Source organism: Larus michahellis, chromosome 2, assembly GCF_964199755.1.
Source record: "Larus michahellis chromosome 2, bLarMic1.1, whole genome shotgun sequence".
NCBI classification, from domain to species: Eukaryota; Metazoa; Chordata; class Aves; order Charadriiformes; family Laridae; genus Larus; species Larus michahellis.
In genome coordinates this window covers 151,983,213-152,007,712 of record NC_133897.1, presented here as the reverse complement: position 1 = coordinate 152,007,712, position 24,500 = coordinate 151,983,213, and the positions used below count along the sequence as shown (strand labels likewise).

At 34.3% G+C, this 24,500-nt stretch overlaps 1 protein-coding gene across 3 annotated transcripts in view; it reads left to right on the top strand.

Annotated features, from left to right (window-relative positions):
* The window catches only part of CSMD3 (CUB and Sushi multiple domains 3), a 684,352-nt gene that overhangs the window by 322,259 nt on the left and 337,593 nt on the right, over window positions 1-24,500 (top strand). For all 3 annotated transcript variants that reach the window (XM_074577705.1, XM_074577704.1, XM_074577703.1), the window contains 2 exons: window positions 4,970-5,073; window positions 10,415-10,527. In XM_074577705.1, the coding sequence (XP_074433806.1) occupies window positions 4,970-5,073; window positions 10,415-10,527 (217 nt within the window). The remainder of the gene's footprint in view (window positions 1-4,969; window positions 5,074-10,414; window positions 10,528-24,500) is intronic.

Genomic DNA, 24,500 nt, shown 5'->3' with positions numbered 1-24,500 from the left:
ACATTCAGGGGTGGTGACTCCACCACCTCCCTGGGCAGCCTATTCCAGTGTCTAACCACTCTTTCTGTGAAGAATTTTTTCCTAATGTCCAGCCTAAACCTATCCTGCTGCAGCTTGAACCCATTCCCTCTTGTTCTATCGCTAATTACCTGTGAGAAGAGACCAGCACCAACCTCTCTACAATGTCTTTTCACGTAGTTGTAGAGAGTGATGAGGTCTCCCCTCAGCCTCCTCTTCCTCAAACTAAACAGTCCCAGCTCCTTCAATCGCTCCTCATAAGATTTATTCTCCAGGCCCTTCACCAGCTTTGTTGCCCTCCTCTGCACTCGCTCCAGCACCTCGATATCTCTCTCGTATTGAGGTGCCCAGAACTGGACACAATACTCAAGGTGTGGCTTCAGCAGTGCTGAGTACAGAGGGACAATCACTTCCCTCCTTCTGCTGGTCACACTATTTCTAATACAAGCCAGGATGCCATTGGCTTTCTTGGCCACCTGGGCACACTGCTGGCTCACATTCAGCCGCTTGTCAATTAGAACCCCCAGGTCCTTTTCTGGCAGGCAGCTCTCCAGCCACACTTCCCCAAGCCTGGAGCGATGCATGGGGTTGTTGTGGCCCAAGTGCAGGACCCGGCACTTGGCCTTGTTGAAGCTCATTCCATTAGCATTGGCCCATGGGTCCAATCTATCCAAGTCTCTCTGTAGAGCCTCCCTATCCTCATGCAGATCAACACTCCTGCTTAGCTTGGTGTCATCTACAAACTTGCTGATGATACACTCTATGTCCTCGTCAAGGTCATCAATAAAGATGTTAAACAGAAATGGTCCCAACACTGAGCCCTGAGGAACACCACTTGTGACCGGCCGCCAGCTGGATTTAACTCCATTGACCACCACTCTTGGGGACCGCCCATCCAGCCAGAACGTATGCTCATCCAGGCCACGAGCCGCCAGTTTTTCCATGAGAATTCTATGGGGGACAGTGTCAAATGCTTTTCAGAAGTCTAGGTAGACAATGTCCTCAGCCTTTCCCTCGTCCAATAATCGGGTCATCTTGTCATAGAAGGAGATCAGGTTCGTCAGGCAGGACCTGCCTTTCATAAACCCATGCTGACTAGGCCTGATCCCCTGCTTGTCCATTATGTAGAATTACTTTGAGGTTTTAATCTAATGTTAATCTGATTCAAGGATGCAACCTACCTTTGGTGTGCCATTTACAGCTTTTTCAGAAAAATTAAAAAAAGACAAAATGTTAAGTGACTGGTAAAAGCAGTATTTTTGGCAGGTTTATTACAAAGTTTTAAGTTATTTACTGATCTTACCTAAACTTCAGTTTTTATTTTGAAAGGTTCCAGCACATTCGACTTCAAGTGCTGTTGTCATCAAACCACCTTTTCAGTATTCCAAAGGAAATAATCAATATAATGAGCACTGCCAAATCCAGCCATCTTTGGGTCTGACCAAACTGAATCTGACATTGTAAAACAAAGCCTCTGAAAATATATCTTATCACTAAGAGTACTTATTTTCTTGCCATTCGGGCATATTTGAATAGATTTCAGCTACATTTTGTATTGTACATTGTGTACTTCACATGTCAAAGATAAACAGCAGAGGAGGAATTTCCAAAAAAGACACACAATTTTTCTTCACAGTTACAACACATAAATGCTTGTGTGCTACATATGTAATAAAAGAGTTCACTACCTCTTGCATGTTGGATATTGACAGCTCTGAGTTACTATATTTTACTCTTGCTCCATTTGAGCAAATTCCCTTAAAATTAAATGTCTTCAAGTGTTAATCAACAAGCATATTTGCCAAATAGATAGCAAGTTTACTTTGCCAAATCCAAAGTTTTACTGTAAATCAGTTCAGGTTTGGTATGTAAAACCTAAATTGAAATGGGTTGTTTATTAGTAGGTTACATACAGTTACTTGCTAACCCTTTAATGATCTGAAGTTATGAATTATTTCATTTGTACTATGTGTCTGAACTAGTTATTGGTAGCTGTTTCTAACCTTTTTCCAGCAGAGATATGCATGGTAAATAAAATGGTTTACTGTCTCCAGCAATAATATTTGACTTTTTCCTATAAATAAAATATGATCCAATTGGGTGGATACTGTTTCTAGTTTTGTTTTACTGGCAGTTTTGTACAAAATTGCAGCGTTTTTTAATTTTCAGTTGATCAAAAAAATTTTAAGAAGAAATCACGGTAATAACAAATGCAAGAATAAGATTATCACATGTTAAAATTCCAAATTTTTACAGGCAGTTATAATATATTTTATTTTTAATATTATAAAAGTTGTTAATGACTTCATTGCTACTTCTTTTCTTACAAATGTGACTGCTTCACAGAATATGATGCAAGACAGATGTAGACTAATCTATGCATGTCTGGTTTTATGCAAGTACACTTTTCAAAGACATACCTATTCCATTATTACAGTTTTAGGTGAGTTACAGAGTGGGTCAGAAATCTTTTAATAAAGCATGTTTCTCTGAAAAATATTAATGCAGCAAACCCAAATGATAAACTTATTTTGCATGTACATCTATTTTGATTAAAAATAAAAAAGTTTGCTTTATCTCAGAAAAGAATTCCAGGTTGCAGAAGAATGAGAGATTACATCAGAGCAGACAATTACCTGTTAGATCACAAGAGAATCATCCATAATTTGGGGATTCACCAGAGAGTAGTGGAAAGACTCAAGCTGAAGCCTATTATTTGAATAAAAAAAAAATGTAGTTATTTTTTCATGTTCCACAGTATTCCCTAATGAGTCAGATAGTTTATGTGGAGTTCTCTTACTTTTTTATTTGTGGGCATTATAATGCGAATAATAATAATAATGAAAAAAGATTGTACATTTTTCTGGTGAAATGAATAAAGTATTTTGAACCTTAATCATATGAGTAAAGATATGTTTTGTTGTTTTCTGGTTAGCCCTAATTAAAAATAATGTATCTTGAAATACTTGTAAAGGAATTTATATTTTCCTTAACCTCTGTCCTCTCCCCTCCAATTAAATGCATGTAGCACTGGATATTGTTGATTGTGCTGAAGAAAAGCTGTTTTAGCTTTCTAACACTGCTTATAACAACAAGGACTTCAACTGCAAAAAGACAGACACTTTGTATCAATTTGATGGTACTAAATAATACAAAATATCTGGAAGGATATTAATTTAAAGAAAATGATTACTGTTGCACTTAAATACAAGATAACGAGATTAGATTTCTTCCTGTGTTTAATGGAAAACAGGATTAGGATTTACTTTTAAATGTATTTAAATTTTACTTTTAAATGTATTATTTATATTTAAATGTATTTTACTTTTAATAAGTGAAATCTGCTTTCAAGTTGAATTCAATACTAATATTATTTGCCCAGAAACTCTCATGTTTCATTTTGGAGTCGGTCCTGTTCTGATGTAGCTGCACATGTAATTGCACATAATTTAAATAATGTGACCCAAAAATGAAGACTCTTCTCTTTTTTTATCTTTGTTTTTTTTTCTTATTTTTTTAATAGTAAATGAAATACGTATCAGCCTTAAATCTAGTTACGGATTTCAGTTTAAACTCCTATGTCTAGGCTTACAAATTTTGGTGGCTAGAACAACACAAATTATCCAGAATATTTTTTTTACACTAAAAAGATTAAGAACTTTTATGTGTGGTTTTGTCTCCTTTACTCAGACCATTAGAGCAAATCAGCTACTTGCCCTCACAGTTTTCCATGTCCATGTCCATCTCTTAACTCTCTGAACTTGACTTTATTCCCTGGGGTATAACGCACACATACATACACACACATACATACATGTGCGTGCATGCACACACGTTTGTATATGTGAATATGCCAAACTGTCTGTTCCTGAGATTACTTAAATTCATGTTTACACCTGTAAAGAAAAGTGTTTCTCCTCCCTTAAGAGCAAATTACAATCCTCAGAACATACATCAGTTTCTCCAACTTGCCTGTACTGGCTTTTTTGCATAGAAACACATCCTTCTTTAAACAATTACCAGAACCCCACTGTAACAAAGTAATACAAGCTTTCAGGGACTTGATAATAATCCATCAGAATGGCATCCACAGCTTTAAAAACAAACACTCTCAATTCTCAATTATAACAATAATCAAAGACCATATATTACAGACATAAGTATTAAAAGGTCCTACTCATAAGTAGTCTGTCATTTTTATCTATATGAAAATTTGAGGAACTTCTGTTATTTTCATAAAGACAGAGTTAGCGTGATTAATACATGAGTGGAAACAGTATGCTTTATTTTCTTTTCTAATAATATGGTTGAATTTTGCTTTAAGTGAAAAATTCATTGTATTCTTAAAATAGAGCTGAAATTTTTATCCTTCAGCATTAAATATGCATACTGCGGTTTAAATTACAGGATATAAAAAATGCCCATGTTTCTGATGGTTGCATTTTACTCGGGTTCATGAAATAAGAAAATGACTTTTACTTTGATATAGCTTTATTCTACTTGAGCCAGATTATAGATGTCAGGAGTAAATTATGTTCTTCACCTTCATTGCATTTACTCAGTGAAATACAATTATTCAGTTGTTATTTGAAGACAATTGTATTGCACGAAGTGCAATTAGTTATGTTGCCCTTTGAGTATATCTTAATCAAAATGTAATGCAAGTATTCAGAACTGTATTAAACATGTAACAACTACATAAATAAGTGAAATGACAGTGTTTTGAGGAGGTCAGCAGAGTGATGATACCTTAAAGCTATTATAATTCATATTTCATGAACCAAACCTGTTGGGTTAATTACAATAATTTGTTGTAAAATGTGCTGAAGTTACATGTAATTATTAATTGGAAAATCTCTTTTATTTACACTGCTGAAAAACTTATTTACAGACTCATGTCTCAGGTACATTTCTTTATTTCTAAAACATATTTACTTACCTTATTTCCTAGGTTATTCAGATAAATTTTGAAGAATTTGATCTGGAGATTGGCTATGACACACTGACAATTGGTGATGGAGGAGAAGTGGGTGATCCTAAAACTGTGCTTCAAGTGTAAGTCTTTCATATTTATGATTTGTGTGCATTACAGAATGTCATTAATGTGTTTTTTGATGAGAGTAAATAGTGATTAGAATTAGGTAAATCTCAACAAAACCTGATCTTACTGAGGTTCTAAAATTACTGAAGGTGATAGTTCAAATACATTGTTGTATGTTTACTGTTCTGAAGTCAGAAAGAGATGGGCTAGACATCAGAAAAGAAAAAGATAAACTAAAATCAGAAATTTCAAAAGACATTGTCTGTACGTTCATGTGTAGTCATGTAAATCTTTAGGGGCTATTGTGCTTCCTTTATAAGTGTGTTCTCAAATTTAAAGTGTGAAAGAACATTGTTGAAAATAGATAAATGGATGATTTACACATAAACTTTTACAATCTCCTAGCAGGCTTAGCATGACAAAAGATGTACTATAATATCTTGACCTTAAAGTGCTTATTGGCTACTGTAGATAACTCAAAAAATGAGTTAGTGTAGTGAAGAAAATTGCTACTCAGAGAAAATCTGAGTAGGATATTACCTAACCTACATATGATTACAAGTCAGACAGCACTGACTATTAAATAAGATTTTTGTCATCCATTTTCTGTGAGCCCAGATATATATAGAGATATATATACTTAACAACCATTGATTAACTTCAGAATCCATATTTCTCATACTTGTGATGGAAACTGTTTTTACAATAATAGCAGTCTCAAGAAGACAAATTCAGAATCTTATTACTTAATTTGTAAAATTTTGAAGGCAGCAGTATAATGCAGTGATTCTGTTTATTCCCCATTCCCCACTCATTTGACAATATGCAGAACATTGCAATTAGGTATTACTTGTAGTCTGTCATTTTATATAGCTCCAATTCTATTCTGAGTAAATAATTCAATGTTTTGTAGGAGAAAGGAAGACCCCTTAAAATACAACGTAGTAATTTCTTTCAAATCTGACTCAATTTTATGGGAAAGAAAAAGTTGTTTATTGCTTAGAAATTATATTTTACCCATAAAGGATTATCTGCCATTTAGAAAGGATTTTGGAAAGGGCCAAATAATATTTAGCTGTTATTTTTGAATAAACTGTCTTCTCAGTAACTACCTTATGTTATCATTTATTTCAAATGAGTTACACATTTAAAACACAGATCAGAACAGAAGCAGATGTGATAAATGTTTAGTACAAAATATATTTGAACAAAACCCAAAAGAATAGTAAAATTAGGAGTCCTTAGAATGATATTTCCACAGTACATTTAATGGAAATGTATTAATACTATTTTTATATATTGCAACTTCCCATTATTCACCATAAGAATGATATCAAGAATTTGAGTACCCTAAACCCAGTGTTTACCTTTTTTCTTTCCTAATATCATCTCATTAATATTATTAATTGCAAAACTTTGAACAGGAAATACAGGTTTTTTTCAAGATTTGCAGATTTTCATCATCAGTTCCCCCTACACTTATTCTTCAGAAGATAGACAATCTGACTGAAAGGTCTCTTCCAAGCTGGATCATTCTATGACCTATTTTTAATTGGTTTTGTAATCATTCTATCCGTTCTTATTGATGAGGAGACCAGGATTTGGCCAGGTATTTCAGGTGCAATTACTTTAGGATAACGCAAAGTTTCTTCAGTGGATTGTAGATGTGCTAATTGTTACTAATAATAGTTTTGAGAAGTGGGGAAGTACTGTAATTTCTATTTTAGAAACAGTACTAAGGCTTCAAAGTATATTTCTGATAATGCTGGAATTCAATTTCAGATATCCTTAGATTCCTACATTATATTGAATATCCTCTCATGTGGAAAGAGCATTTAAGTACCAATTCACCAGGTCTTATTAACGTTTAACTAAAGTATTGTTTTTCATTGGTACCTGAATTAGTGTAATGCATTGAGGCACAGTACAATGATATTTAAAATTTTGAGTAATGTAGTAAAGCACTCCATCCAGATTTTATTTCATTAAAGATGTTAGTATTTTATAAAAGTATGTCTGATGAGGAGACTTATGTTGGGAAGAAATAATGCAATTACAGGATTAAACTTGTCATGACTATAAATGAATTCTGAATAATTTTCTTTAATAAAAGAGTTAATTAGAATTGTCAAGTGTTAACGTACGATAAGGGAATCTGTTCCATAAATAACTAGACAAATAATTTTAAAGAATTATTACTATACAGATCCTGGGAAAGCAAAAAATCCCCCAATTAATTTGTGGGGTTTTAATATTAAATAACATTGTATAATCAGCCACAAATATATTATTTTTGTTTACCAGTGGAATGATCACTGATTATTCTGTTATCAGAAGTATCAGTATCAAAGTTATTAGGATTAAAATGTATAAAAAAATTACATAGAAGGTGGAACATAATTGAGTACTGTAAAAAGCTTATAAATCTTTTCTGTGAGCAATGCAGAATTTCTTTGAGATATGATGCATGGCAAATAAAGCAGCTATTTTATGATTTCATTTTTGGATATTAAATTTTAAAATTGCTGAAGAACATTGGTTTGAATATGTCTGGTTTATGTGTAAATGATGTGAAAATATTTATCTTCCAATTTATCAAAGTCAATCAGGAAACCTATACAAGTGTTTAATTACTAGTTTTACTGGGCACTGCTAGATAGGAAGGCTCAGAACCAAAACTGAATTTAAGTAGCATTTAGATAGAATTATGCTTCCTAAATTGAGAATTGTTGTCTTGGTAATTCCTAATCAGTTGGTGCTAATCACAGAAGTAACTGAACTCCAAAGCCATTTCAGTATTCGCCATTAAGTTTCCCTGGGTGCCTATAATTCTGTGCCTGTATTCATGCACCCAGCAACAAGACAGACTGCTCCCGCCTAATGAGCATAACACCTAAGTGAACTTAAATCTGAATGGAACACATCTTTCGTGTGTTTGACAAGATGACCAATATGAAGGCATTCTTAGTGCTTTCCTATATAACTAAGATTTTTGCAAGGTGGAGCAGCGTTAAGTTTTATTACCAAGGGGTAGAGGGGAAGAAGGAAAAGAAATGGTGGTCCTCCTTCATACATCAGTCACGGCACTTTTTCAGGATGTTTGGAAGTCTGCTCTCAGCAGCTTGGTCTGACAGTTGCTGCAAGTGACTTTTAATGTAATACACATCTATCCACTGTAGCACGCATTTGGAAAATCCAGTGCATAAGGCATGAAAACCATTACTCTTTTTAGTATGCTTGCTGTCTTGGGTGTACATGTATCCAATCTCCCATATTACAAATCATCTTCAGCAGATGGAAAGGAGTGTTGAAATCTTCTGAATACCCTCTAACCTAATCTTCAGCATGCTCTCTCAGGGGGAATGTATGTCACTAGTATGTGGAATGGGTAGTTCTGTAGTCCTAGAAGAAGAGGTGGAAAACACCCTGCTGAGTGTCATAGCCGTTTAATAAAAAGGGAGTAATCATAATTGCATCTGTCCATTTCTACTGTTGATAGTGTTCGCTGCTCAGCTTTTGGAAGGGAAGGTGTAAGAACCTACTTCCAGGAAAGGACTCTAGGTAATGAATACAGGGTAGAGGAAGTTGCATAAACCCCAGGAGGAAAGAAATAATAATTCATAACTGCAGAATTTTATTATTATCTTAAATCTTCCTTCATATAATGTTTTTTTTTTTTTAATGGATCTTATTGCTCTGTGGCCCCTAAGTCTTCCCAAATATTGTACAGGGATCCCTAGACACTTAAAAAAGAGCAATAGGTGATTTCTGTGTTCTGTTGATTGATTTTTATTTTCAAAAATGCGTTTTTTCACATGTCCTCTTTAATTGAAAAATGTTGTTTCTGAAAACTGTATGCCTTTAAAAAAATATTTATAATTGACTTCAGAAAATAGATATGATAAAAATTTTGATGACTGTTTATCATAGGAACTGTTCTCTGTGACACAACAAAGAGATAAATATTCCCAATAGCCTTAATACTCCCAAAACGTACTGTCAGTCACCAGAGACGACTACAAAACTCTGCTAGCCATTACATCAGTGTTGTTTCTGAGCAACATCCTGTTAATCTATTAATTTGGCAAAGACTGAACTCACTGAAGACACTTTCCCTTAGTGCAGGAGTGAGCAGTTAGTACATTATTTTGGCCAGTCACTTACTTGTTCAATTCTGGCAAGAGTCTTTGTAGTAGCTCCATCTGTGAACACAGATGTGGGAAATAGACATGAATTTCTCCCACAGCTGAGTATTTCATACAGAAACAAGCTAAAAAAGACCAGAAGGGAGAACTAAAATTAACTGTAAAATATATTTAAAATAGTCCATCTGAAGTTTCAACTAGCTTTAAAGAATGGTTAGAACTGTAAAAAACAAACAGTTTTCACTCTTATACAGTCTTGTGCTTGCAATCCATCTTACAAGAATGGAAAATGTTTTGGTACTTTCCACCATTCTGTTTTAGCTGATAATCTCTTACCAAATTTGAGACAAAGTTTTGGGGGGAAAAAAAAAAAGCAATATAACATAAAACAGCAGCTTTCAGAACATTTCCTTTTTGCTATCACACTACTTCATTCAGCAAACAGAATGAACATTTAGGTTTGCATTGTCTTGCAAATTTTTGCAAACAGTATGAAAAGTGAAGAAAAAAAAAAGAAATACCAGCTTTAATTCTATCTAATTAATTAACATCCTGTGATATTAGGAGGTTTTAAAGTTGTGACATCTGGTATTTTTGTTAATGAAGGAATTAATGTCATCTGAGTCTGTCAGGCACATTCTTCCATTGTGGTAGTAGAGGTGAGGAAGGGAGGTGAGAGAGTGCAGGGAACACATGGGCCTTCATAACAATTGCCATTGCTATTCAAGAATAACAACTTCCTCTTAATTATGCAATGCATGTATTCCAAAGTGGGTAATTTTATACCAGAGAAATGTTTTTCTGGAAGAATAAATGTAGTGCCTCATTAAGGGCTTCTAGTGCTATTTGATATGCCTGCTTGTATCCGAGTCACACACACAGGACTGCCACATAACGTTCAAGATTAGGGAGAGGCATGTCTTTCTGGACCAGCAACTGAAAGTGAGATGAAATATTTCAGTACAACACAAGCAGTAGCTGCTTGTGTTTGTAGAGTTCTATCAAGTCTGCAGTCATTGGGACCTTGAGAGCCGTATTGCCTAACCAGTCAGAGATAAGTAATTTGATGTGAGCTGAATAAAATGAATTTAAAAACAAAAACCGTTAAAAAATAGTTAATATTTAGATTCCCTACAAAAAGAAAAAAAAAATAATAATCTAATTACTTAATACTTAATGGCTTTACAGATTTTTTTTTTTCAACCTATAGGTTAACTGGGAGCTTTGTACCAGACTTAATTGTGAGCATGAGCAATCAGATGTGGTTACATCTTCAAACGGATGAAAGTGTGGGCTCAATTGGTTTCAAAGTTAACTACAAAGGTAACAATACATTATTGGAAGTGAAAGTAATGGTGTATCAAAAACTAAGCCAATATTATTAAATGTTTTTCTTTCATATTAGCGGATGCATTCTATTTCCGGTTCTGTCAGTTTTAAAAACAAGAAAATGCAAGCTGAATTGAAAAAAATACAAAGAATAAATTTGTTCTCTTTAAAGGTCTTATGTCACATGAAACTGCACGCTTCTTATTTGGTGTGTTCTTACAGCAGTTGATTTTTGGCATATACTTTTACATTTATTTTCTGCTATTTCATGTTGAAAAATATTAAAATGGAATAATTCTGTGACTATTTAAAGCTAAATGAGTAAATGAAGTGAATACTTCCTACAGTCTTTTGAAAATCAATCATGCCTACCAGAGCAGAAAAAAACACCTTCAAGTGAAGTGGGTTACTTATGAGTTTTGGGCCAAGACAAAGAAAAACTTATCTAATAATGCTGCTTTTTATGGTCTTAAAATGTGAGGAATCTATAACGCATAACATAAAACAGCTGTTGCTATTTGATGCTTCTGGGGGAACTTACAGTTTTCATACAGCATGAGGAACAGAATCAACCAAAACCCTAAGAATAATGTATATATGCGCGCACTTCTGTGGTATTACAGAATTAGTTATGTTTATTATTTTTATATTAGATTTAACATAGCTGCATGTATTTCTTGCAACAGTTTTTTAAATTGCATAGTTCCGGCCTACTACTAAAGCTGGATAATAGAAAGTATGATTATTTATCAAAATTATTCATCAAAAGGGGAGAGAGGAAATGCAAAAGTTAAACCAACAACCATGTGTATTAGAAATGGAGCTGATGTTGTTGAGGGTGGGCAGATGGAGTGAATAAGCATATTGTGAGTAAACATGCACAATGTGACTTGCTGGTTTGGTCTGTCCATAACTTTCCTCTGGCTGATTGTGTATATTAAGCTCTATAGTGGCATGGCACAAGTGTGCTTGTGCACCCTTGATATTCAGATCCAATGGGCTAAAGTAGAAAGATCTTGCTACTTTTTTGTATGGTAGTTATTAAGACCCAGGATTTCCATGTTCCAGCTGTTGAAAAGGGCGAGATAAATAATTAGTACAAACGAGTTTAAGAATTTGTTAATACAGCAAAATTTGAACCATAGCTGAGTGGAAAAAGAAGCTTTTTAGATCTGAATTTGAATTAATCTGCACAGCTCAAGTAGTTGTTTCCTTTATTTACAGAGTTCTTTTCTAGAAAAAAATAATTTTACTTGCAACAATTTTAGTTTGCAGAAGGCAGAGGATTATTGTCTAGTGTCTTACAATGTACCACTGTGTTTTATTCATGAGTTACATTTATTCTTAGAAGCTATAGTTCTGCAAGAATAAAATTAATTGAATATGAATAGGTAGAAGGGGACAAAAAGGATGAACATTCACAATCTCATCTCCATATAATCAACTTAGTGATTGCACACTTAGATATTGACTCTGTATTTCTTTCTTGCTCTACACTGGTACTTTATACTAGCTCACTAGATAGCATTTGAATGCATCAAGCATTCAATGGATAGGTACTGTGTGGCAGTTTTTTGTTTTATTTTGGCTTTTTCTCCCCTCAGTGTAGAGTATGGGATAAATTTTTTATATCCGTTGCCTTTGCTTTAATCCCTGAGAGGATGGGAAATGTGCAAGGGGAGGGAGGCAGGTTTGGGGGTTTGCTATCTTCTTTTGTTGGTTTTTCTGTGTGTTTAAGTCCTTTCTGTTGATGACAGTAGGCTCTGAAAAGAGACATCTAAATGGTTAGTATTTTGGATAAGCAGCTGTTTTGCAATTAAAGTTTTGTAACTTATGAATTGGAAGTTGAGAGAAAGTCCAATGAGGTAAACTGAGTAATTGAGTTAGAACAGTGCATTCAAGGCTATGACATACCACTCACTTCTTTACTAGAATCAAAAAAATGCGAAGACTTTTCTCTCAAAAATGTTCAGAATTACTTAAGAGAATCGTGACTGCTGGGAGTCAGGGTCAGAGGACATTTCAGTTTAAATGACTACATGGATTATTAAGAATGTATGCCCAGCTTGCTTGTATTTTTCTTTAATGGACGAGATCAAATTCTATTCCTATAACTTGTCCCCTTCCACACAGTTTCCACTATCCACTCAGACACCTAACTATGGCTGATACTGTATCTATTTATATATATTATATAAATAGATCTTGTAAGTTTCTGCTTACATAAAAGGTACAATTACATTAGCATTTTAGATTAGATCCAGCAGTGTGATTTTTGAACTGAATCTTCTTCTGATCATTCCCACTCCCCTTGCTTTAGTTTGCATCATAGAGCAATCTTGAAAGACACAAATTACATTCCTTTGAGGTAATCCATAAGATGCACTTGAATATCATCGAGAATAGCATTCCTCATGTGCTCCAGCTCCTAATAGGCGTTTATCAGGATATGATAAAGCTTGTCCAAAGAAAAACTACTAAATCACAGTGAATTTCTTATAGATAGTATGCATACTGTATCTTCTATTGTTTTACTTTACAGACTTATGTTGGAGTTAATGACTTGATAACGTACTTGATAACATTACTTACTAATTGCTAAAATAATTTCTTACTAAAATATCTTGATGCCTAAATATCTGCTTCTGTGCATCCTGAGACTCAACTAACTGCGAAGGTAGTGGAGATGTGCGTGTCTCATCCCATCAAAATTCATAAAGACATTTCTTCAATTTAGGTGACATTTAGGTCTGAGTCTGGCAGGCATTTTCAAGAATATAGATTGTTCCAAGTCTGACATGGAATATGATGGGAGGAACAGAAGGTTTTGGGATGTCATTACCCAGTGCCCTTTACCCATTGTCCTCCAAAATGGTATACTTGCTCAAGGTGCGAGATAGAAGGTCACATCCTTTCTGACTGGGATAGTATTGAATATACCATATCATTTTTTAATGATAGAAATAGACAAATTAATTTTTAAATACCTTTGCATTAGTAGGTTTTAAGCTGAAAATCTCTTTTAAATTTTTGTTATTGCAGGAACTAACAGTTTATTCTCTTTTATGTATCTGCCATTTGGGAGAATGTAGTAACTCTTTGTGAAATAATAAAAATCTTTGTCTTCTTCTAGATTAAGGTGTTGCATATGGAGTTATTTTGTGGTTTCAATAGCTAGATACTATTATAATTATTTAAATATAAAATAGAGATTTAAGCATTAGAGACAGTATTTTAAAATTAATAAGGTTTTGTTGTTGTTTTGAAGTTCCTTTTCCAGTATCCCATAAAATAAAACTACTTCAGAAGGTAGAATAAGAAATAGCAGCAATGGGCAGGAAAGAAATATAGAAGTCAGAATTTACAAGTCATAAGGCAGAAATACAAGTTATAATTTTGGGGATTGTTTGAAATCACTAGTCCTTCCTTTAGATATGAGATCTTTGGTTCTCATATACTTACCAAATAAATAAATAATGGATTTTTTTAGCTTCCCACATCAGTGCTATGAAAGGAAATGCAAAATTAATAATTATTACTGATGACAAGTTGCATGAATACTTTGCATCATTCATAATTTCAGGAAATGGTGTCATGTTGTCACAGTAGCACTTCTATTCACAAAGCCATGGGGAAGAGGAAAGAAGTGTCTTTCTAAACAATAGCAGAGAAACAATTTCCAACACATGTGAACACTGGAACTGAATGGTCTTCATCTATAATTGAGGAAAAAACAGCTGCACGAAATACAAGGCAAGCTGATAAAACTGTGGCATATCCTTCAATGACAAGGAACCCATTTTTGTAAGATCATAAGACTTTGAAGAATTGTGACTTTATTTCATTTTGCAAAAACTTTAGCAATGGAATATTGTATTTCTTGGAAAATTACACATGAGAACTCTAACTGCAATAGATTTCATACTCAATAGCTTCCTTCTGTAACTTTAGACAAATGTAAAAGAATAAATGAAATAAAAAATACGCCTTATACGCTTTTTCAACATAAACTTTTTATCCCAGAATTTTGGGTATTAAATAATAAAGTAAATAATCATAGTGCAAATTTATAGGAAAAATTATTTTAAGGAATGGAATCAGCAATGTAAATGCATAGTACAAAGCCATCCTGTATTAGCATAGTATAGGCAAGCTGAACTTCTGTTTAGGTCAGATTTGAGTCCTCTGAATGAAAGGAAAATGTCCTCAGGGCAGTCTAATTCTGTTGCGTCCTGATGTCACACCCTTACCTTCTGAGCCATGGCCAGATCTGAGGGATTTTATTTTTATTTTCTTTTTCTTTTGGTGTGTCTGTTTTATTTTTCTCTAAATAACTGGCTACAAAACCTCTTAAATCAGTAGGTTCTCCTCATATCTATGCCTCCTATCAGGACAAAATCTGTGTGATTTTGTTGTTAACTATAATAATACCTCAGACATATTCTAATTTTAATTGCATAAGAAATTAAAGTTGAAGAAGTGTAATGCTAAATTTTGGAAGAGGCTTGTCTAAGATGCCAAGCTAGATAGGAGCGTAGGTAAAAAGTGAATCTGAAGGAAAGTATATTTGCTTATTCAATTTTCTGCATCAATGATCTAATTTTAGGATATGGGATTTACACTCTAACAACCAGTACTTCAAAAGATTTCTTTTTGCTTAAAGCGTAACTTTCATCTTGCTTCAACCAGTGTGACTTGTGCTCCTGAGTGCTTGGGGTACTACTGCAACCTGGGGTAGCCTTCTGGAGTTTAGGACAAAACGCGGATCACATTTTCCCAGCAGTAAGCACTGAGGTGCAGACACATCTGAGATTTTTTTGTCACAGATGGCACAGAGATATTTTTCCATGACTAACTGCTCAACAGCACTTGCTTTTCTGTTGGTGACAGAACACTGAATGGTCTGAATATGGTAGATAGTTTAATCCAGTGTTAGTCCTCTTGCTATGTTTAGAAACACTTAGGAAGTACATTTTTCATAGCAAAGGCTTCAGGAAGGTCTCATCTCAACAAGTTATGAGAGTGGTTTATCTATGAAACGTGTATCTTCATGTCCATTCTATTAAGAAAAATATAGCTTTAGTTCTTGTTATATTCATATCATATTTATAATTCATAATTTAGAGTGATTTTTAAAAAAAACTTGAATTACTGAACTCAGTGAGATCATGGACAGTTTGGACACTTTTGTTGTGTAATTTTGGCTTTCACAAGACGGGTGATTTTGTTTGTTAAATACTACCTAATCCTCCTTTTATGAGGACTTGAAGCTTTTGTACTTTCTGCACTTCCTTTTAACTGAGTATCACATAAGGAAAAAAGCAGGAAATGATACAGTGATAATTCTTCAGAATGCTTTCCTACACTCTTAACAGTTTGTAGCACAGAGACTTCCTAAATCCTGTCTATGTATATTAACTAACTCTTGAGAATTTTTCATCCGTGACTTTGTGTTTTTTTCCTCTTAAACCCATGTACACTTTTAGTTTTCTGAATATTTTATGGCAAGGACGTTCTAATGAAGAAATATTTCCTTTTGTTGACTGTAGTTTTACTAGCTTTGTCTGATGTGTTTTCATTCTTTCCATAGAAAATGCAATGTATTTAATCTTCCATTTTACTGCTCATTCAGTTTTTCAGGACCTTTATTTATTTCTTCAGAGGTGATTGTCCTCGTTGCTGCTCTGTGTAAACTAGTATCATCGGCGCTTTGTCATTTCGCTGCTTACCTTCTTTTCCAGCACATCTGCAAATGTATTGTCGAATGGGTTAGATACTGAAGAGTCCATTAGTGATTTAGTTCCTCTGGAAGAATTGACCATTTACTTTTACCATCAATTATCTATATTTTAAGCAAATTCACCAAAGCATTGTCTTTTTATGACAGAGATCTTAGCGTCGGTAAGAACCTTCCATTAGCGTTTCCTGAAATGCCCTTTGGAAGTGCAAATAGTCTATGTAGACTGGATTTCTCTCATCTCTGTGACAGCTAATCTCTCTGGAAAGCATTGATAGGCTTGTAATGCAGGATTTTCCTTTAGAAAAGCCATGCCGCTTTGTAGATGTAATTTTTATCCTTGTGTCAGCTGAATCTATTCTTGACTGTAATTCCTACGGTCTTGTTACATCTCAGGTTTACATCTCTGTACTTTTCAGATACCCCTTGGAACACTTTCATAAAACAGACATTGTATTTGCCCCTCTGTCCTACCATACTAAGATAACCTTAAGAAAGAAGTCAGACATTCCTTAAGCTTTTCTACCCGTGCTTTGAGTTGTGTGTCTAAGGAGGCCCCAACCCAAGCCTTTTTCCTGTGACCATAGGTCCAAAAAGTTACTTAGGGTTTCTCCTATTGTTTTACAGCCCCTGCAGAAACAGCTAGGCAAATAAGGAATTTCTGTTCTTCTTTCTGATGGACTATCTTTTTTTTTTTTTTTTTTTTATTTAATTATTAGTTGTTAGGTGTTTTGTTTGTTGAAGGGGATCCTTTACAAATGATCATGTGTTGTTGCTAGAAACTAAATTGTTTCAAAACTTTGATGCATACCATCAGGATAGGTTTTGGTTTTTTTTTTTTTTTCTTTTTTTCTTTTAGCTACCAATTTCTTCCAGTAGGTCTTTTGACATCTCAGTTCATCTTTATTATTAGAAAAGTTTGTCCATTGTACTGCTGAGATAAGAATTTTCTTATCATCTCTCTCAGGATGTATGTTTTGCATTTGAGTTTGAATAAAAAGACTAATGCTGTTCTACCCACCTGTTGTCTACTCTTAGTCAAGACTGCATGCAGCAATTTGACTATGTACGTGTGTGTTTAAACACACGCTTATAATCCAAGGAAAAGTCAAATGTTAGTACATAATTTTTAATTTATAAATGTTCAAAACAATATACATGTCATATATTTTACAGAGAAAAATATAGATTAATGTTGAATCAGATTTGATCTTTCATAGCTGCTGAAATGGTATTTCTGAGTTTTTATTTCTGTGCAGGTTACCTTATAGTGAGGGTCTTAAAAATTTCATCAAGTACGACATTAAAAAAATATAAAATTGTATGCAGCTACTGGAATTTAGCTTTTAAATAAATCATTACCAGTATTGCTTGTAACTCTGTAATCGTTCAATACAAATATACTGGTCTCAGGTCATATAAGAACTAATAGTAAACTGTGCCTCAAAAAGCTGCTGCATCAAAATGCATTTGGGTGTGGGATTTATTGTTGTCTTTTAAAATAATTTCTGGAAGGAATATATTTTTGGTATTGAGAAACTTTCATATTTCTGTTGACTTTACCAAATTTTTGAAAATAGGTCTTCAGTCTAAAAGCATGTTCTTAGAAAATGAAATTTTGCATTTTATCTCTGTTTCTCCTCTTTATTTCCCCGAGATATTTATTTATTAGTGCTTGCTACTTCTTTTTGATCACTGATTTTAATTCTAATTTCTCTGCATGTTAGTGTTGTTTAATATTATGTTCTCCAAGTTGATTTATAAAATGAGGTTATTTGTCTTCAACAAGACTTAATATAATATTCATATTTCTACTTAATGGGTTTTTTTGGTTAAAAGGAAGCTAATTATTTCCATGCCACACAATTTATGATCCTTTTTCTACAACTCCCCTAATGCCAATGGAGAGCTTGTCAAATTGTTATTTGAAGGTTACTCCCACAACTTTTAAATTCTGTTCAATAAAATTGTAAGTCATCCTTTCTGCTTTACAATATTTAATTAAACGCATTTAGCGATCAAACCTTGTGTGATAGTATTATCTATAACGAAGAGCAGAAGGATTTTCTCTGCTCTGACATTAGTCTGCTGAGCAACACGAATACATTACATGCGGAAAGGTCATCATTTGCTATGTCCTTGAGTATTAGCTACTGATTGAACCAGGACATTGGGCTAAATGTCTGTTAGACTGACTCACCTTCCTTAGCATTTCGTTGTGTATTTAACTGCACTTCGTTCTCTCGTCTTATGCATTAAGCTTATATGTTACAAGAGACTAACAAATTACCTCTGGTTTGGGGGTAAAAAATTTACCCAAACCTGCTTGGTTTTTTTGTGGCAGTTAAGTGAAAATTTTCTTATGAACACTTCTGAACTATATCTCTGTAACTGAAAGTAAGAACCCATATACCAATATTAAAACAATTCATGCTTTTGGAAAGATCTTCCTGGGAAAGGGTACAATTTGAAACCTCAACATGATGGAATAGAAGTTAGAATATGTTGAGCTGAAAAAGTTAAAAAGTGCCATGAATATAGAGTTGTGTGTCCATATTAAATATCTTATTTATATCTGAATGAACTTACCTCAATATTTAAAATACATGGTTTGTGTTCTCCACCAACTAGCCATGATGTCTTAGTTCAAGCCTGTCTCTTCTCTCTGCATATTTTACAACAGTGAGAATATGTTATGCCTGATTAGTCTCCTTTTATCAGACTTGAATTTGAGTTGCTGAGGGTGCCCCTCGTGGCTGCACTGCACCAGTTTTCCTGAAGTGGTGAAGGACTCTGTGTTGCAGCCTCTGGCAACGTCTTCTTTCAAAACATTAGGATGCATGTCCTGATACATCATCCTGTGAAAGGGTGACAGAAGCAAGATTTCCACCTGTTTGTCTGCTGAAGTAACATCATGGCATAGTTGTTGCTAAATTTCTTTAGCTGCTGGTATTTCATGCAACAGAGAGCTAGAAATTTATTTTACTTGGTTGGATGAAGAGTGAAGCTACTTGTTTGTTTTTGTATACTTCAGTGTGTAGGATAGCTACAATCAGGTAGGCAGTATATTTAAAATACAGTCAGGACGTAAGTTTAAAATGTGTGTATGTATGGAGCTTTTCAAAATGTTTCCAGCTAAAAAACTCCGAAGAATCAGCAGAACTGGTGAGGTTTTGCACTTCTCTTACTTAGACCTCTGATTTTTCCATATTGCCAAGCATTTTTCCATGAGAATGTTCTTTTTTTTTTCTTTTTTTTTTTTTTCCTTTTTTCCCCGGGTCAATAATTAATTTCTGTAAGTGTTATTATGGTAGAAAACAACTGCATCAGCAGTGCCTTTTCATCATTTATTTTCATGTTATGGGAAACCTCTATTTATTAATTATATTGTATTAGAGTAGACTGTATCTTACATTTATTGATGGCTTTTTGTTTCAGTTTTCTGTGGGTTGGCATTTTCTGTAACATATTTCCAGAGAAAATGCCTATGAACTATAAAGCTTTAGATTTGCCCAGTTGTTGTGGGTTAACCCTGGCAGGTAGCTAAGCCCCACAAAGCAGGATGGGGGATAGAATCAAAAGGGTTAAAGTGAGAAAACTCGTGGACTGAGACAAAGAGAGTATAATAGGTAAAGCAAAAGCTGGATGCACAAACAAAGCAAAATAAGGAATTATTCACTACTTCCCATCAGCAGGCAGGTGTTTAGCTATTTCCAGGAAAGCAGGGCTTTGTCACACATAATGGTTACTTGGTAAGACAAAATCTGTAGCTCTGAAAGTCCATATGTCCCTCCTTCTTCCCCCAGCTTTTATTGCTGAGCAGCACGTCATATAGTATGGGGTATCCCTTTGGTTGGTTGGGGTCAGCTGTCCCAGTTCTGTGCCCTCTCAATTTCTTATGCACACTCAGCCTACTCACTGGTAGGGCAGTGTGAGAAATGGAAAAGGCCTTGATGCTGCATAAGCACTGTTCAGCAATAGGTAAAACTTTGGTGTGTTACCGACATTTTTCATCACAAGTCCAAAACATAGCACCACATGAGCCTCTATGAAGAAAATTAACCCTATTCCAGCTCACTATATGATGATGCCTACTTCCAAAGATGAACAGATAGGGCATTAAATATCAAATTCCCTTGCATTAAACTCATTAATTGTTTTATGGACTGTTGAGTCTGTACTTTTGTTTTAATGGGTGTTATTGCCAACTTTTTCTTATGATTGAATCCTCATCATATTTTGCTGGTGCTGAAGCAATAGTTTATTAAAAGCTATGGTACAGAGGATAGTATGTGGATTTCTGCTTGATGTGCCTTTTTTTTTTGCTTTTATAGAAAATCTTTAGTATAGAGAGTTTTAATTTTTAACTTACAACATGTCTTTAGGCTTATATATGCTGATAATTCATGTTGGATATCTGAAATACGTATTGAAAATCCCTTTTCATCATTACATCTAAAATAAGGATTTTTGTTTACCGTGCCTTCATATTCTTCTAGAAATTATACATATGAAATAAAGCACTGACTACATAGGTTTTAGTACCTCTATTAGGGATGCATGTGGAATACAAATAAAAACTTGTATCCTCCAGTTAAAATCCATAATCATATTATGTTTAATTAATGGCTTATACTTTTGATTTAACCATTGTACTCTCTCTCAGAAAGACTACCAGAAAGTTGTGAGTTTTTTTTCTTTCCCCTCTCTTTCATTCCTACATGGTGTATTTCTATGCATAAAATATTTCATGATATATGAAAGGTGCCAGAATGGTATATTGAAGATGCCTATGATGCTACAAATTTATTATTAAAGTATTTGTGAGATGTGTAATTTGGGATTCCAAAATGATTAATTTACAGCTCTTGAACAGTTATTGTATGCACATGTCATCTGGTTAGTTGATGCTGATGGAAAGGAGTGTTTCCCCTGAGGTATATATATAGTTTCCGTTTTCTGTTGTGTATGGATGGGGAGAGGGTGGCAGCTGCCTTTGGCTTTAGCTTTCAGTTTTTTGTTTATTTAACTACTTGCAGCATGTGCAAAACACTAAAAGATTTAATTTTATCAGAAAACAAAATACTGCATGGATTGTCCAGTGCTCCAAGGTGGTGCTAAGGTGTCCAACTACTGGGTATTTTCTCTAAGCAACAGCTCAAAATACCTGCCAAGTCTATTTTATTTAATGTTCTGTGTTTTAATATCTGGTAATATCTGGTCATATCTTCTCTTATTTGAAATTTAGAGATTCTCCAGATGTTGTAGAAAAGTCCTTCCATTTACATGAAAAGATCTGTTTGCCAGGGGCACTCTCCTCCTCGCTTTCCTTCTCCCCTTTTTCCTCTTTTCTTTTCATTCCTCCTCCCTCCCTCTAGGCTAAAATATTTTGCATATCAAAACTCTTGCAGATCTTACAAAGAGTAAACTTCTGGTCAGCTGAAGTAATACAAGATGAAAGTAGATGATCTAAAATTCCTTTTAGCTTCAGGATCATTTATGAAATCCAATTGAATGTCTGAGAAAGTGGGTGGCAAAGAAATGCTAGGAAGTTCCAAGTTGGTATGACTAGGCGGACTTAATGATTTTCCAGAAAACGTGCTGTGGAATTTAATACTTTTTTTGCAATCTTTGGTCCCGTTCACTCTAAAAAGACAATGACTGTTCAGAATGATTTTTTTTTTTTTTTTTGCTTGAATCTCTGAAATTCAAGTGCACGTTTCTACACTTGTGGATTTAGAAACTGACATTAATAGACTGAGACAATGATAAAGTCAGAATTTGACGTTACCTGACAAATAATTTTTAAAAGTATTTTCATGTTAATTATGACACATCCTTTAAATAGACAGGCAACTTGTGAGACTTAGAGAAGAAATTAATGAATTATCACTTTTTCTAATAATAAAATAAGCAAAAAAATCATTATTGTGTGATGAAAATAATTAATGAAGTATGCCCATATGAATAATATATGTCTATCTATTTATGTATACAGAAGCAGTTGAAGCTTTCTCTGCCTATACAACTCTTGTGGAATATTATATGATTTTTGAACTTTTAAATGTGCCATAGGAAGGAATTCTGTAACTGTCTGTTACTCGCATCTGAAGTACTGTGTCCAGCTCTAGGCTACCCAAGACAAGAAATGTATGGATTTACAGGAGCAAGTCACAGGGTCACAAAGATGATTAAAGGGCTGGAACAGCTTTCGTATGAGAAGACAATGAGATCACTGGAGCTGTTCAGACAGGAGAGGAGAAGGCATAGGGGGATCTTATCCATGTGTACAAATACCTGTTGGGAATGAACGAAGAAGATGGAGCTAGGATCTTCTCAGTAGTACCCAGAAGAAGCAGTTGCCACACAATAAAACATGAAAATTCATCTGGATATAGGAAAGCACTCTTTTACTGAGAGGATGTTCAAACTGAAACAGATTGCCCAGAGAGGCTGCAGAGTACCCATCCTTGGAGATCATTCAGAACTTGACCGGACATGGTCCTGGGCAACCTGCTATAGGTAACCCTGTTTAAGCAGGGAGGTTGGACTAGATGATCTCCAGAGGTCCCTTCCAACCTGAATGATTCTCTGAATATATGGTTCTATGGGGGAGAGTTGGGGAGAAAACACAACAACAACAACAACAAAATCCAAAAAAAAGTTTGTTATAAAATACCTTCATATACAATGATAAAACCCATGAAACACTATAGCTATCTAAAGATACCATGTAGCAACTTGTTTATTAAAACTTACTCTGTTAATATTACTTTTGCTTATTTTTCACCCACACTCCAAATCCCCATATACTTAACCATGTAAATGTATAGGAAGAAACAGAGGAATTAAATGGAAAATAATCCTGAAAATGTACATTGTGTTAATGTATCTATAAGCTGAGAAAAGGTCTTATACTTGGACGGTAGGAAGTTATTATGTATTCTGTTAACATGGCCATCTCTACTGTTAACTTTTTATATCAAGTTAAAGGATACCTGAAATCATGACAGTCCAGCCGCCGGCTTCATAAAATGAAAGCACGGACACAGTATAATAAATAATAAATAACATTTGGCATAGTGGTATGGTGCATAATTTTCTACTTTAGCACTGCATTTAAAAAGACTAAAAGCTGCCCATGGGAGAATTTAAGCCCTTGGCATAGTTTTTGTCAAAATAAAAAAAAGTCTCTAAAATACAACCAGCAAGAAAAAAGAATAGTCCAAAACCTTCAAGGCACCTTTTCGACAACTTTGGAGAAACTAAATCACTTCATCTAGTGTGACATATGTACTGTAATATATAGTGTGCCAAGTCAATTAAATTGCTAATTGTCTGTTTTTGAGAAAAACAGATGGTGGGCCAAAATTTATTCACTTTCAACAATTTTAGGCCCCACATCTATTGGTGATATGCTCATCATAGTAGTTTAAAAAAGATTACCAATGCCTTTTACAAACTACTTACTTTTCTTCCCTCCCACTCCCATACCACTTGTTTTTAGGAATATTTTAAACTGGAGTTTTCATTTTGTTTTGTGGGCTTTTTTTCTAGAAGTATGTATTTTTTTTTTCTGTTTACTTATCCAAAATGCTGTTGTAGGTTAGAAATAATCATATAAAGATGTACAGTAGAGATTACCAGTTTTTATCTCTTCAAGAAGTTATTCAGAATTAGAAAATTAATTGGCTTTTACATGGCCTTATTACTCAGCTGACTGGTGCCTGGATTTTTTTTTCCCCCATGATTTCTGCAGGTTTTTCAATTCTTTTAAGTGTCTTTTGCAATAATCTAACAATGGCTATGTTTAGAACACCTGGCAGGACATCTGAACCATAATTGAAATCCGTACATTTGCGGCGTGTTTTAAATTTTTGAGAGTTTTGTTCTCTCTGCTCTCTAAGTGGTGCCTAGTTATTACCCTCTATGCCAGGACCACATGCTCTTCTTGCAGATGTCTTCTTGTTCATTTTTATGATGTTTTTTGATAGGCATGTCTGTTAAAACAGAACACTCAATTAGATAAGTTCTGGAGTAAATATTTTCATTTAAAATATTAATAAGACAAAAAAGCTGAAAAGGTGCGAATAATTGCATTCCATTAGTGTGAAGCTTCATGCAGGTAAGCTATGGAGAGCCAACACAAAACTAGCTAATTCCTTTTGTCTTTGTGTTTAGCAAGCCAGAGCTAACCTGAGCAAAAGCATCATCATTCTGTAGCCTTCCT